This window comes from Ambystoma mexicanum, chromosome 10 (genome assembly GCF_040938575.1).
Source record: "Ambystoma mexicanum isolate Mex_15411 chromosome 10, UKY_AmexF1_1, whole genome shotgun sequence".
In the NCBI taxonomy this organism is placed as follows: Eukaryota; Metazoa; Chordata; class Amphibia; order Caudata; family Ambystomatidae; genus Ambystoma; species Ambystoma mexicanum.
Genome location: NC_090932.1, coordinates 883364863 through 883381139, shown reverse-complemented (window position 1 = coordinate 883381139; position 16277 = coordinate 883364863). Strand labels below are relative to the sequence as shown.

The following is a 16277-nucleotide window of genomic DNA, read 5'->3' as shown; positions in this document are numbered from 1 at the left end:
TGGATTCACCCTGAAGGTGTACTGCTGCCAGGGGCATGTTGTTTATCAGAGCCCACTCCCCAATGTCGACTGCTAGGGTGCAGAGGGGAGGAGAGCTGGTGCCACCCTGCTTGTTGATGTAATACATGCTGGTAGAGCTGTCGGTCTGAACAAGGATCGCCTTGCCGGGAGGAAGGCTTTGCGAACGAGCCAGATGGCCATCAACTCGAGCCAGTTGATATGTGCCGCCTGCTCCCGATGGGACCAAAACCTGTGGATGCTGTGGTTGCCCAAGGTAGCTTCCCAGCCCTCTAGGGACAAGTCTGTGGTGATGGTGACCCAAGGCGCTGGTTGATGGAAGGGCCTGCCTATACGCAGGTGAAGATTATGAAGGATGCTGACCATTTCCGCCTGGGAATCCTCCTCATGTCTCCAGGAGGCTGCGAAGTGCAACTGCAAGCGCCTCATCCTGAGCCTTTTATGGGGCACTGCGAGGAGACATGCCACCATGATGCCCAGAAGGTGTTGGTACCACCATGCCGAGGTCAGTGCTCTGCTGAGAAATTGCCCCGTGGCCCTCTTGATGACTGTGATGTTGTCCTCTGAGGGGGAAAATCCTTCTCTGAGCTGTATTCCAGACGAGGCTGGGACTTCCTCCACTGCCGGACTCTATGAGCAAGCACATTTCTGCCAGAGTTGCTGTACGAATCTGTGGGAGCGTAGGGGAAGAGAGAGGAGAAGGAGGGATAGGTAGACGGAAGCCGTGGATACTACTGAGAGGATCCATGGGTCCATGAACCTTGTCCGCCAGCATTGAGCGTGAAGGCCAAGCCTGCCCCCCCCCCACCAGAGACGCGTGGATCTGGGTGGCGGTATCATGCTTTTTTGCCCTCTGAGGCTGGGACTGAGGAGGGGGAATGGAAAAAGCCCTGTGCTGCTGGCGCCTGTGCTGGCTCAGTGATCTGTCCGGTTGCCTGGACAGTCTCTCCTGGAAGCCCCTGAAGCCTCTGAAGGACTAACCCTTGTCTGAGCGCTAGTGCTTAGTGAAGATCGATAAAGATTTGGCCGTCTGTGAACTGTTCTTCTTATAGAGTTCCTCGCCCATAGTAGAATGGAACAGATCGCCCCCCCCCCCCTCCGCCCCCTTGAAAGGACCATAATACGCTCCGGGACATAAGGATAAAACTTGGTCGCCTGTAGCCAGGCCGTCCTTCTCATGTCAGTAGCAATACATATGGCACGCCCTGAGGTGTCAATGTGAGCCACTGTGAACTCCATTATATCCTGTACTACAATTTTGGCTTCAGCCAGCCCAGCCTTGAAGTGCGCGCCTGGCTCTACACAGGGAATTCAGGAAGGAAATCAGCAGTCTCTCGCCAGAGCCTCTGGTTGACAGCAGCCAGCATGGCATCAGCATTGGACTGGCACAGATGTAGAGAAGCGTTGGAATAGACTTTCTTCCCTTATGCTTCCAGGATCATCTCCTCCTTACCCAGGAGTGCAGAGGCTGAAGTAGCCGAGGAAGATTGTGGATTGGAGTAGAGAGATCACTGAGGAGTGTGGCTGGGGGTGTGCTGACAGCAAAAGAGGGTCCCCTTCCATTTGCCTAAACTTGGCGTTGAGGCACCTATTGGTAGGCTGTGTAGAGTGTGGTTTGAGCCACCCTTTTCTGGCAAGTGCCACCACATCCTTCTGCATTCAGATTCCTGTTCTAGCCGTGGGGCGTAGAGTAGGAACCTCTGCCAACACACCCACCACCTCTGGTTGTTCCGCCTCCGGCTGTGGAAGCCCCAAGTACTAAGCTAGGCCCGCAAGACGTTCATGAAAGGCCTTAGCCGATGATGGTGTGTCGGGGTCCTCCTCTTCATCTGTGTCCACCAATGTGTCCTGCTGGTCCAGTGCAGCTGGAGGAGTGCTGGGAGCAGGGAGCTGTGGCGTACTGATAGGCGCAGGAGGCTGCTGCGGCAGCGGACATAGGGCTGTTGTGACTGGCAGAGGCATGGGAGCCTGTGTTGTGGGGACTGGCGCAGGCAGCTGGGGCAGCATTGGTCCTGGAGGAGCTGGACCCAAGGGCGGGATGGCCGTGGGTGCAAGAAGCTGTACCGGAGGGAGCCTGTCCCTAATAACATCCTTCAGGATGATGCTCAACTTCGGAGACCTCTTGAGAGCCAGGAATTTCTCAAAAAACCTGTCTTCACAGGCCAGAGGAGCGCTTGGTGGAGCAGGCATGGGTGCAGTGCCCTGGGGTTGCTGAGACCTGGGTGCACCATGTCTTGCTGTATGTGGCGAGCTGCATCTGCCCTGCGACGCTGATGGATATGCCGTCTGCCACGTAACAGGCGATGACCAGTCTCACCTGGAAACACGTTCCCCTACCTGGTGCCCAAAGGGGGATGGTGTTGGGTGAGCTGCCATTTTGGCTGACCCGGCGGGAACAATGTCCGACTGCATGCCACGTGCCTGTGTCGTGGCGCTTGTCACGCTGGGCCCGGCTTCCCTCCAGGACGTGGGCGGTGGAGGTCTACCCTGCACCTCAGGACGGGGCTGGAAGGCCAGTAGTGCTGCGTACAGGTGCCCCCTCAGAGATCTGTCCGGTATTAGGGCATAGCTCCTCGGGTTGAGACCCGGTAATAGAAACTTGCAGTCCCTCAGCATAGTCACTGGTAGGATCTGGCGAGCCCTCGGTACGTGTGCTGCTACTTGGACAAGATAGGTCCCTCCCGCTCGTGCGCTTCCTGGGGAAGGAGTCACCTTTGAGTGGTGCGGATAAGAAAAGTGACCCTTTCATGGGCCTGGTCTTGTGCTTTACTAACTCCTTTAGGTCCTCTGGAGGCGACTTTCCAAAGAGCTCCCTCCACCTGGCTAATCTGTTCTTCAGAGCGTGCAGTGTCAGCGCATCGCACACGGTGCAGCCCACCCAGCCGTGGTTGAGGCCAAGGCAGAGGAGGCAGAGAGCGTGGGGGTCGGACGTAGGAAAGAGACCCTCGCAGGCTGGACACCTGCTGAAGCCCGCTGACATCGACACGCGCTGGAGAGGAGTGTGGCGCCAGAGGATAGTGGTACCTGATTGAAAATAAGAAAAAAGAAGGATAAAATACTTCTCTGGGGAAGAGCGCATGGAATTACTAGGCCAGAGAACTAACCCAGGAGCGCTGGTGAAAGTTGTCTGTTCCCATTGACGCAGAAAAGAGGAATGAGGAGTGGCGCTGGTGGGCGGAGTCAGGGGAGCACATGCTCCCAGGACCACGCCCCCGCACGCATCTAAATTTAAATGGGAAGATGTATTTTCTGGTGGAAAAGGTTCTGTCTCCCGTCCCTACCGAGGGACACCCATACAGTAACACCAGCAGAGTGATCTAAGCAACCACCTGTCCATGAAATTGTTATATATTGGTATGTCCATGAGAAAGGTGAAGATTAGGATCTGCGAACACAGAAGCTGCGTAAAGAATAACACATCAGCTCTGCTGATGAATAATTTCAGAACCATGGGACACAAAGACGGATTTCACATGGACTTTCCTTACAGCTATGACAAGAGGGGGGCGACACATCGTGGGCCGAATGAGGCTCTTGTGTTTAAATGATCTGGCTTGCTCTCATTCCTTTGTTCTATCTGAATGTGAGACTAATTACAAGTCACTGTGCAGTCATGTCCCTTTCTTGCATAATGTGCTAGTAATTAATAATTTGTGCACTACGTTATGATTTTTCATGCATTGTCATTAATTATGATTGTAGATGTATTCTTTTATGCTGCATTGGTAACGCTTTCCTATTCTGGTCCTTATGGTTTGCATTCTCAATTCTACAATTAGATCAGCATTTCTGCATAGTGCGAGTGCTTAATTTGACATCATACCACCACCATCACTCCATTTTTGAGATAGTATTGCTCCACAATTGTGAAGAACATTACGGATAGATCCTCAATGACTTCTTTAACTGCCTTTTCTACCTTATATACATTGGGAACTTTAAACACAGCCAGACACATGTATAGATCAGCACGTCAGGCTTTCCAACATGGCTCCCAGATCTGAACTCTGATTTGAGTTATTTGTTGTTCCCAGCAATTCACCCAACATGGCGCTCACATGAAGTGCACAATGTTCCAACGGTCTATGCTTCCCTCTGTAAGTGAGCTGATTGTGGAGAGTTTAGGATATAAATGATGCTGTGCTGTTTGCATCGGCTTTTTTGCGGCTAGCTGGGGTAACATGTCTGACTTCTGCAACATGCTGACATGTGACTACAACTCTAATTGGTGTTTTTAATTGCTGCTGATTTTTACTCACGATATCAACTAAGCTAAAATGCAGAGAATATGCTCTGTATTTACACATACATACAGAAATTATGTCTTACATTTATACACTCTGAAAGCGGTTTTTACTTTAGTGCTTTCACAAGATGTTGGGAACCCATCCCTCTGTATGGCCTGTCCAAGTAAAAAACTTTGAGAGTGTGTCTTAGTTGCCGTGAGTATACAATTGTTTAGTGCATGATTTCACAATTTTTCCGAACTCTAATCTTGAGCCTTTTTTCTTCTTTTTTTCTTCTTTTAGGTGTATGACCTACTATTGAGGTTGTATATGGGCACTAGGACATTGACCACAACAATCACTTATCATATCCATTAACTGGTGATGAGCATTTCTCACTTTGAGAGATCAGTAAGCTATCATTGTGTGGTGCCTTCCTGGTATATCAAAACTAGATAATATAGTGATTGCTGTTCCAAAACCAATTATGCTCCTCTGATGTTTTTCCCATCTGCTACACACCAATCATGTTGCCCCCGAGGAAGATCCTGTTAACCACTCTGTGTAATTCAAACATGTAGGGCTTATCTATGGATCTCTAAATTTGAACACTGACACTTGACTGTGTGTGGCCCGTCTTAACATTTTAGAATTGAGGTGTTCTTTTGAAGTCCGTATTTTGTGGTGCTTTTTTGTTCATCTGTACTTGCCAATTTGATGTCAACTCTTTTTTTAAACTGTACTAGATCACTTTTTGATACTGTGGCATCTTTTGATGAATTTATTGCATTTATTTGAGTCTATATATGCATAGCTCTACTATGTATTGCACATGGACACTCAATTGTAGTTTGCATCTTTTTATATGTCCCGTTTGAATAAATAAACTCATTTTGTAGGAGTGAGAAGTGTTTTCTCGGGAACAGAAGTTACAATTGATTTTGCCTATTGTTTTATGGACCTAGCATCCTTTTACTGACAAGGTTTTCTTGAAGTCTCCCCTTTACCACTGGGGAACATGCCAAGGTCTACTTTGTCTTACCTTTAGCTGCTCCAATTAAGGACCTGCTTTCCTTGCTAGTTTCTCCCTCCCAACCGCCAGCGTGCCACCTCTCCCCAATGTATCCTTCTTCCTGTCCTTCACTCCCTCCATCTCTTTGTGGTTCTCTAAACTCTTCTGTACTTCCCTCTCCTCAACATTCTACTTCAACAACTCTTGCACTCTACCATGCTCCTTGATGGTCTCCTCCTCCAACTTGTTCTGCACTCGCCCAGTCTCTTACACCAGCGATTCCCTCTGCCTTGCTGCCTTCTCCTGAACCCTCAGCTCCCTCTACACCAAAAACTCCCATGCACCTTTAGCTGTCCCCCCCAGCTTCAGATTATTTGCTCCACCACCTCTCCAAACCTTACGGCTATGCTACGCAATAACACTGTGCTTAGAAAGGCTGCTCACTGCTCCTCCGGGGCCGTGTCTGCATTAACAGTTGGCAGCTGACTGTCATTATCACTGTCAAAGCGGGACTGGGTGAACCTGAACATGCACTCACTCACAATTGCCAGTGACCACCCATGAACTACACAATATTCGTGGAGTCTGGTTGCATGGGTGGGTCCGCTCCTTCTACACGCAAACCTTAAAGGGCCTGCAACTTCTGGCAGAACAATGTGACAAGATCCTGCCCCGTACCTGGAGTGTTGTTGCTGGGATCCTTCCCATACAGGTTGAGGTCCCACATAAAATAGCTGGTGGTGTGCCCATCTGCCTGAGCTGCCTACACACACACCCCATTAGGGGTGTATGTGTGTGTGTGTAAATGTATGTCATATTTATCATTTTGCCCTTGTTCCCTTGGCTAGGATCTGGCTTCAGATCCTAGCCCCATGAGCCGAAACAGGAAGCATGGATGTAAGTGACTGACATCTCCCCTCCCCACGTCCTGCCTTTCATAGGCCATGACAGCATCAAAAGAAACACTCATTGCTGGCTGTGCTCCATGGGCTCCTGTGCACCAGTGTGTGCCCACAGGGACAGAGGCTATGCAGGACACCAGGTCAGACGGCGCTCCATCATGCAGGCAGAATGTGATACGGCTGCATGATGGCAGTGGCAGCTTCTTCATAATGGGAGGAAACCCCACCACATTACTTATTTATGGATGTCCTCACATGACTAGAGACAAATGTTCATCAATCCAATAAAGCATTTTAGCTTTTTCAGCGGAAAGGAAATCTTTCAATGTTTAAGTAGGGTTGGACTTGTAACACCATTATCTGATTACTTTACAATTAGCAAACCAACCAATCGTATTTCTAAAGTTCCATCACTAACTTTCCTTATCCATAATTCCTTTCACCCCAATTAAGAAAATAATAGATCTTGATGGTGTTTAAGTTATAACATTTAATTTTGTGTTGAAAATTATCATATGCTTTTTCTGGCATGCAGTTGTTTGTTACCTATGTCCTACTGTCCAATTAAAATGCATACATAAAAATAAAATACTTAGCCTTTTGTAGTGCATACTCCATTTACAATCAAGATAAAAATGTCACTACAATATACTTTACACACCTTCTTGTTGATTGACTGGCTCGTAAGACAAGACATATTCTTCTTGACCACCTATTGAAATATAGGAAACTGGATTAAAAATGTACTTACTGGAAACAATGTGTAAAAAAGAGCTATAAAGAAACCAATGCTGTGGACTATCAAAGTAGGAATGATCGTAGACAACAAAGACAGTGATGCAATATGAAACTAGGATACATGTAATTTTCCCCCCAAAATGTAAAAACATGAAAACCTGTTTTAAACCAGTAAAATCAAAGTAATGCAATGCATGTTGTGATACTGACCCTGACAATATGATTAAAAAATGTATAAATTATCTACACAACACTAAGAACAAAAAAAAACATGGGGTGGGCCTCTGTACATATGGTATACGCACTGAGCAATTTGCAAGTTGCATTAAATGGTTTGGCAAACTGGCCTAAACAGGGAAACTGTTGTATAGCTGCTGCAGACAAATGCAGAATTGCATTCTATGTTTGATCAATAAATGAAAATTCAAGATTAACATGGTGATTTATGATTTTTTGTCTCAAGAATAATTCGGGTGACATTTCAAAATAAATACTGCAATAAAATACAACAGCATTCCTCATCTGTGTAAGTACAGAAGACATGCTCTTTCGTTTGGTGTGGAAAGCATAATAGCAGTGCATCATATGAAATAAAATGGTCTGTATTTTCTTTGCTTTCAGAGCTACATTTTCGAGTCTTACATTCATTAAGTTAAGCCCCTGCAATATGTTAACTATTAAGATGTCAATTTGGGAAAACTGCAACATCAGAAATGCACAATGGATCACTGATCTCATTGCGATAGACAACAAGCCTAGTATACAAGGTGAACACTCCACTAGTTTTCAGAGTAAAGTAAACCTTTAAGATTTTCTATGCCTCCCTGTTAGCACATTTGTGTATCAGCATATTCATTTGAACGTTAAGAAGGGCACAGCCTTTACACATTTGCCCACAAAGCAGCCCATACATACAGGGGGAGGCTCACAGCTGAAGCTTGCTCTCAAAAAGACTACTGAAAGGGAGTGACAGCAGTGACAGATTAATGTGCTAACCAGATTCATGACATTGGACCTAGTCTAAAAACTACAGCAAATATTGCACATAGACCATCATCTGCTGCTCAGGCTCAAAGCATAGTGTTAATAACAATCTCTACACAAATTGATTTTTACTTTAACTATATTTCACTACTATTGACTTTACCAGCATTGAAGGCCTAGGCCTCTTATCAAAAAAGATGCTTTTGTAGTATCCATAAATTGCACAATGTAGTCTCCTGGTTTTAAGTATCTCCAAACACGTCAAAGTGCAGCTACTTTAGATGTCTTCTTAGCAAATAATATTTGGGTTAATAAGAGATTGGAATGAGTAATACAGACTCATGAACACATGTATAAATGCGGAAAAGGGCTGCTGAAGATCGGTTGAGAGGTAGTCTCAGCTATACAATCTGGTATCTCAGGAAATCCCTTGTTACTTATTTGCTGTCAAACGAGTGCTTAACAAGGCAGTCTTTAAGGTGTTCCTCAACAACCAGGTGATTTTCTTGTACTCTTCAGGAGGGATCAATTGTGTTGCAGTGGCTGAACTCTGTACTCCAGTGAACCTGGCCAACATTATTTTGTTTGGTGAGTTATTAAAGTGAGCATCTGAAATTCCTGGTTGGAGTATAGTTGAGCAGGTAATTTCTGTTGGTAACATGCACTTTTTTCCTTTTATTCTGCATTTCACCTAGAGCCCGTAGGTAAATTGCACATTTTTCCCTTTCATTTAGCATTTTAGCGAGCCAGGCGGGTAGTTTCAGAGAAGAACGGGTAGTGTTATTGTGTATGCTGTATTCTTGGATTACGGTCAGGGAGTTTATTTTAAGATGCTATGTCACAAAGTGGGGTTTGTTGTGTGGTTCACAGTGTTTGGTTTGTAGAAGGGGCAGGGCATATCCTGAGAGCAAGTACATGTATAAACTTGTTTCCTTTACCCTTTTCTAGGTTCCATGAACATTACCATGGATTGCTGAATCAACCCTAACCACTCTCTTTTGGATCCTTTGATTCAGAAGCAACTTTTCTCAATACAGTTATACATGGGTTCATGACATCATGCAATATTAGCCACTTTTACAGGTCCACACTCAGTCTAGATGCAGATCTGGGAGCGGTCCACCAGTTAACCATTTTCTTGCAAGCCTTCATGGCATCAATTCAGATGTGTTAGCTATGGTTGCTTAGAAATGATTTGATCCACAGTGATGCCTGAGATTCTCATCTATTCGCGCAAGAGATTATGGAGCATTTAAATCGTCTACTGCGACTTTGGTCAAAAATAAGGTTTGGCGGGAATTAGTGCTCAATGGTGGACCTAGTGTGTTGAAGTGATCACATCTGCTCACTGCAAATCTCGCTTCGATTCTTCTCGAAAGTGAGACTCCTAAAGAAGGAGCCAAAATGTAATATGTGATGTGATGTGATTTTTTATGCCCTTCTGGAGCGGTTTAGTTACTTCTTTCTGCCATTTGGCTGACTAAAGAAAATCTGACCCAGGCAGTAGTTGGTAAGGATATCGGGTTCTGTAGTGTGGTATAAAGAGGCAAAAGCAACATATTTTAGTTATCTCTTTGAGTATTACACCTTGTAACACATTTAAGTCACCTGTTTGTAATAATATCATTCTTATCATGATAAATTCAAAAGGAACACTTGTATGTTATTTCTTAAACGGATACTTCCTGTAACTGTATGTAGTAATGGGTGCATAGAGTTTGTCTTAAATCAGTGCTTTTCATAGATTTCAAAATATTTTTAAAAAAGGAAATCATTAATCCCATATTTTAAGAGCAATTTGATGCTTGAGCTAAAAATATTAACCAAAGGTGACTCAAAGGCTGCATAAAAGAAATAGCAGGTATATTACAGAACCCTGAAGGTTCACTGAAGAAGCAGACTCTTATATTAAAGCTACAAAGGCATACAATGTGCACAAAGTACAAAACCAATATGAACTTGCAAGTAAGAAGTCCACCCCACTCATCAACTGCAACCAACCACCTTTCTAAACATATGCCAATTAGTACGGTGGGGGAGGGGAGTTCATGTTTAGTAGGAACATGAACTGTTTTGGGGGATATTATACATAATTCTTGTAAAGCAAATATTGCTAAAGTGGTGCCCTCTGATGGAGCACAGTGCTTTCAAAGAGGGCAAAGACAAACCTTTACAGTAAGATTAATTATAAATGCACAGAAAAAGAGACTGCAGTTAACTGCCCGTTCTCCACGGCACAATATGAACCAAATGTAGATAAAATGCTTTAGTCTTCACATGCAGGCAATGAGGGATTCCGAAACATGCACTTTTGTATCTTAAGCCTTAAAATTCAAGTCATGCAAAAACATGTAAACACATATAGAATACACTATTTTCATGCCAAATGAAAGAACAGAGGCTCTCAATCAACCATAGTGCAGCATGATATAACAGATATGAATTCCCTAAATATTGCCACTATTCTGCAATTAAACTAGAAAAGAAAAAGCCAGCCAAGCATAGCCTTAATTTTAAAGCAAACGGCAGGCAAAAAACAAACACCACAAAACTGATATCCGAGGGGGGGGGGAACACAAATATGATTAACTAGATGCAACAGGTGTGTAGTAAAAAATGAAATAAATTAACCTTGTGAACATCCATACTCATCTGTGATCAATATTACTTTCATGTTAGAGAGCAGGGGAGGAAGAATTTAAGAAGTGATTTTATTACAAAGGAAACAAGAAATCAATCACACATTTGTTATTTTAGTTCAATAATAGATTAGTTAAAATAAAAACTTCTATGTTAAATGATGATTAGCATTGGGCAAGAGATAGAGTGTAATGCAAAACTGTTTACACAGGTTTTCCCTGTGTAAATTCATGGATTTTACTGACCAGAGATTCCTTATGAAATTATTTTCTTTGTAAAGATATTTGAGTAGGATAATCTTGACCTTCTCCGAAACTGCCGCCAATATGATGAATTATCATTGTTCGACTTTTGTGACATATGCACAGTATGAGAGAATCCATGGATTTGTACCATGGTCTTTGGTGTAATATTGATTCCCCCCCCTCCGCTTCTTAGAAGTTGCAGAATTTGCTCCTGAATCTTCCGATGACCCACAATACATATCAAAACGTTTCCATTCCACCTGGTTCACCAACAATCAACTTAGTGCGCCTGTCCTCTCAGTCACCTTTAATGTTTGAGAACTTTAAACATAATGTGTTTAACATTTCTAACCTGAAAATTCATGAGCGATTGGGGTAAAGGACTGTCCTGTGGAACGTGAAAATATTGAAAACTCTTAACCTGTGCCAGAATTGCCACGGATCCATAGATGAGCAGCTTGAAAGTTATCACTCTAAACTAGCTTCTGAAGATGCAATGTGGCCACAATTCTGCTGTTGTATGTTGGCACCATCAAGTTCATGATTTTGCCACCAAACTTAAAACTCTCTGGGGAAACTAGCCAAAACATATAGTGTATCAGCGGTAATATGTTTTGTCTTTAAGGTAAGATGCATGACATGCCTATATCCACAGTACTTGTACATGCAGCATGCTCCATCTGCTGGAAATTACTCGTTTTTGGAGCCCTCCTTCGAGACTGATGATAGAAAAGGAAGTTAATCACCTTATGTAATGTTCTCTGAGATGAATAAGGGCGTCCTCCCATAGATTTCTCATAATCTCAAATGGTCTCAGAGGAAACATGTGTCCAGAAACATTTTCTTTAGCCACCGGGGGCATTTTGTGACTCTGCGTGGTCTCGGTCAGTGCCAGAAGTGATGTCCCTGGTATATAAATGGTAATGCACCAGATTATTATTACCAGGTAATGTATCCCATTTTTGGTTTTCAACTTTTCTAGCACATTCTCTACCTTGCTACTGTGAGGAGTCAGAAATGAACATTAGACACAGGTTAGCCATGTTTTTGGTTACAGACTTATTAAATGAAAAGAGGTTGGGAAAAACCCTCTGATCATGCTCGAAGGGGAATTATCCTACCTAAACCAAAAACTAGGGATCAGACTGTCAGGAAGTCAAAACAAAACTGCCCAGTGTCAAACTATACAAAAAGGTGAAAAGAAAAATGTCTTTAACCTTTGAAGGTTCGGAAAAAGTGTTCATAAAGAATAAATGACTCAAACAAAAAGTTCCTCAAAGAAGGTTCTTGGTTACAGAGGGTAGTTCCCTTTCCCTGGATTCTTCCTTGTACCGATAACAAGGGGGGTCCTGGGAGACTCTCTGCCAGACATGAGTCCTGGTTACAAGAGCCTTACCCAGAATCTTTAGTCTCCCAGGACCCCCCTTGTTATCTGCATATTTCAAGTAACTTTGGGTCTCACCGGGAGTTACTAGGGGAATCCAGACGTGAACCCCTTGCTCACTATTCTTAGAGAGGCACAGCTACACCCTACTGGTGAGGTTCAACAAGACCGAAACGTGTCTGGGGTTGCTGTTGGTACTCTTGTTCAGAGGAGAATTGCCCAGCATTTTGGTGCTGGACTGCCCCAGGGCAGGACAAAGACTGATATGTGTGGGATATTTCATCTCTGTGAAAGATAGTGAGCTAAAGACTCTGGGTAAGGCTCTTGTAACAAGGACTCACGTCTGGCAGAGAGTTTCCCAGGTCCCCCCTTGTTATCTGCATTCTTCCTTGTACCTTCAGGCTTTTTCTACACAACAGTTCTTTGGGCCTTGCTAGGCCAACTACCACACCTATAGTCAAAACTGTTTGGTTTTACAATATTTGGTTTCTTATTTAACAAAATCCTTTCCAATTGCCGGGTATTTTCTTGTGGCAGGACGTTTGACTGACAGACAGACAGACAGACACACACACACACACACTTTTGAATGGCCTGGCTTACTCTCCTGCCGGGGCTTCTGTTTTCACACACTTGGAGTCTTTGCCACTCCCACAAGTCCTTGTATTGGAGGGGGGGTTATTTGCACTTTATATTCCCCCTTTCCAATATGTCCATAATGTGGCTCTGTATACTGCTTTTCATGTATTTGCACTCACCGTGCTCCTCAATGCGCCCTGGTGTCCCCCTCTGCTTCTGGGTGGACTCACCAGTCTTCTTTGGCATGGATTCTCTCTCTCTCGCAGTCTGCAAATGAAGGATTCCAGCCTGCTTTCTCTTTGTGGCCGCCTTCTCTTCGTTCCCCGGTCCTACGTGGCTTCTGCTGGACAGGCCTGCTTTCCTCGGAGCTTCGGTAAGCGCTGTATTGCTTTCTCCTTTTTCGAACGTCAAGGAGAACCTCACTGGCTCCTGGCGTTCCTGCAACAAGCCTTCACTCTGCAGCTTCTTTCTCCATCTGCGAGCTGCTTGGCTTCTCCACGCCGGTTTCGGCTCTGCGGTTCCTCACTCCTCACAGCGAGGTTCAGCTCTCAGTCGCCACAGCAGCTGCCAATATCTATTGGTTTGCGCTGCTTAAATATCCCGGGCACAGGTGTGTGCCGGGAAACACTTGAATGCTGGTTGAATTTGTGATTTTTTTGCCTCCATTTTCTCTTCATCGTCCCAGTACTTGGAGGGTTCTGGGAACGGTAGTCCATTGGTGACCATTGATTTATGGACTTTGAAAAAGCATTAAAAGGTTTAGGTAAGTGGAGTTGTCAAAGGCGATTCCATCAGGTTGGAAAAGTTGGTTTATAGTTTTTATATGAGGCTTTTCCCTGTTCTTCATAGAAAAAGGAGCAGAAGCATGACAATAGGTCATGAGGATTTCAGACATTGTGAGGTTATTTTCAAGGGAAAATGGGGGATACCAGGTCTAATTTGATGGAGCCATGACCTTCCCCCGGTGGCTGTCTCCTCCCATGTGATCCTCTCTCACATAGCCGCCCCCAAGGTCAGGATCAGGTAACAGCTGCTGTCCCCTGGCCACATAGGAGGGGGTTCCCATTGGGGAATTAGTGATAACCACCGGATTTATCACATTACCGAAAAGGCTAATGCAGTAAAATAAACACATTTAGTATTTTCGGATAGTAAATCCCGGGCAAACCCAGATGTGCGCATCCAGGAATGCTACCGCACAACTACGCTCATAGCTATTGAGCATGCCACACAAAGCACAGGGTCCAGGTCAGACTTTACCAATTGGTTTGCCCTTTTTCCAGCCTTAACAACTTTTTACAACAGATTTTTCAAGTCAGCCAGTAGGCACTTCCCTGTTATATTTGAGGTATTTCTCAGCCTGTAGGTTCACCTTGCCACAGTAAGTGCGACGTTAACTGACTTTTAGCAAAATTGAAGTGTGACTGCAGGATGGTTTTGAATGAATCAACCATGGGCATTTCTCTGGGACAACCTCCAGAGCACCATTTTTCAGCCTACCAAGTCACTACAGAAGTGAAACAATCAAATACAAATCAGATTCGGCCAACCCAATACTCTAAAGCAGCACAACGCTGCCCAAAGCAAACATTTTACATTTAGTTTCTTCAATTCCCTATCTGTAAGAATGTATAGGAACTTCGTAGGATGTGAACTGGCAGTGGAGGCCTGGCCTACTGCGCTTTCTGGCTTTATATTTGGGCCATCCAAAATAGGACTGCCAAACAGTCTGTACTTTCTGAACAAAGTTTTGGAAACCGCTCTGCATATGACAGATTCTACCACAGTGCGAAGACTGGCTCAGTAAGGGTTTCACTTAAAGGGAGCAAAGTGTTATGGAGGGGATTTGGTTCCCAGTATCAGTATGAGTACATATTTAATACTCCAATCGGGTTGCAGGTACGACTTGGTGAATCTACTGCCTTTACAACGAAACAGAAAGACAAATGGGCCTTCCAGGATTGTGGCAACATCTCCAATTGCCAAACCTGGAGCTGCATCCAGGCCACTGGCAGCTAGTAAATCCCTCTGTTAAATCAGTCAAAGCATTACCAAAAGAACAAGCCATATTAAACTCTCCTTGTCTGCCCAATTCCTCTCAAAAGGAATAAATCATCCTACTCATCGGAGATGTATTCAAACTTTGTGAGAGAGGTCCTTCTGTCCTCTAAAAAGCACCTAGGGGTTTCATGCCAAGATATGAGAGAAATGACCCCAAGACAGAAACAATGGAACTAGAAAATACTTTATGAAGCCGGTAATGGCATGAAGACTGACATTAACGCTGCTGGAGCCGGGTGCCAGCAGTAAGCGCCAGGACAGCCATAGGTGCAGTCATGAGTGGGTGCTTCCAAAGGCCAGTGAAGGAGCAGCGGGCTCACTGGAGCACTCTGCAGGCCAGTTGAACTAGGGTCTGATCTCAAATAGCATGGCCAATGTAAATGCCTCACGTTAAGCAGAAATGGGAGGCTGGCCTGTCACTCACAGCCACATGAGTAGGAACGTATTCTTCCAGCGGCATGGAGCTGGGAATCCTCAAACAGTGGTGACACCACCATGAGGAGGAAAGTTGCTGTTTAGAAGATTATCTAAATGCAGTGGCTTCTTTTTTTTCCTACTTCATGCTCCCCACAAAAAAAAAACATTTTAGTTCTGAGTGCTCTGTATTCGTGGATAGAAGACACTGTGCAGATGAGGTATGCACCCTTGGTTAATCCAGTTTGTTGTGGCCACACGTTCCCTTACTACCTAAGGGCAGATGAAGCAGTAGGATCCACAATCCTCATTACTGTGGTCCCAGCCCAAACACTAAAAGCAGCACCAGTGATAACTGGAAACAAACATACACTGTCCACATTCTTTTCACATTGAAAACAAGTCTGGAGAGGAAAAAGGATGCCGAAAAATTGTCCAAAACAGGGGACGTCCCAAGATGCCGGCACCTGTAAGAGAGGAAAACCAAAGAAACAAAGGGATCCAAAAATCTCAGGTAGGACCCTTGATTACAATCACAATGCATACAAATATTTGAATCCCTGGCTGCGGTAAAAATAAGCATGGGAACTCTGCTGAAGGCCCCTTAGCTGTGCTGGAAACAGAAAAATAAACAGCTGTCACTTCAAGGGGAACATTATCAGCCCACAATGGGAGTAGTTGTGGCTAGCAATTTTAACAGAGGCAGACACGAGGAAAGTATATTGGCTTTCGTAAAGATGCAGGACTAGCCATATGATAAAAGTACACCTGACCAAGCACAGACATGAAATCAGATTAGAAGCCTCACAGAACGTAAAAGCTGTCAAACATGGATACAGAAGACTGAATGGAAGCAAAAGGGAAGGCATAGATGGAGGATCCAGATAGTTGCCAGGAAGTCATGTGTATCCGAATATCAGGTGAGATTTGGAGAGGGCCATTATTTTCAAACATTGTTGCCATGAGCAAGTCAAACAAATTACAGTGTTGTACACCATCTATCTATGGTCACAGTGGTTATGTATTCGCACCCCGGGGAAGAGCGCTCCTCACTGTCACAAATTTAGCTAATCA

At 44.5% G+C, this 16277-nt stretch overlaps 1 protein-coding gene across 28 annotated transcripts in view; it reads right to left on the bottom strand.

Annotated features, from left to right (window-relative positions):
- The window catches only part of DLG1 (discs large MAGUK scaffold protein 1), a 2685689-nt gene that overhangs the window by 198848 nt on the left and 2470564 nt on the right, over nucleotides 1–16277 (bottom strand). For 15 of the 28 annotated variants that reach the window (XM_069618589.1, XM_069618591.1, XM_069618601.1 and 12 more), the window contains 2 exons: nucleotides 10512–10547; nucleotides 6820–6870 (listed from right to left, as the gene is read on the bottom strand). In XM_069618589.1, coding sequence (XP_069474690.1) covers nucleotides 6820–6870; nucleotides 10512–10547 — 87 coding nt within the window. The remainder of the gene's footprint in view (nucleotides 1–6819; nucleotides 6871–10511; nucleotides 10548–16277) is intronic. The other 13 variants (XM_069618592.1, XM_069618594.1, XM_069618603.1 and 10 more) reach the window with 1 other exon arrangement.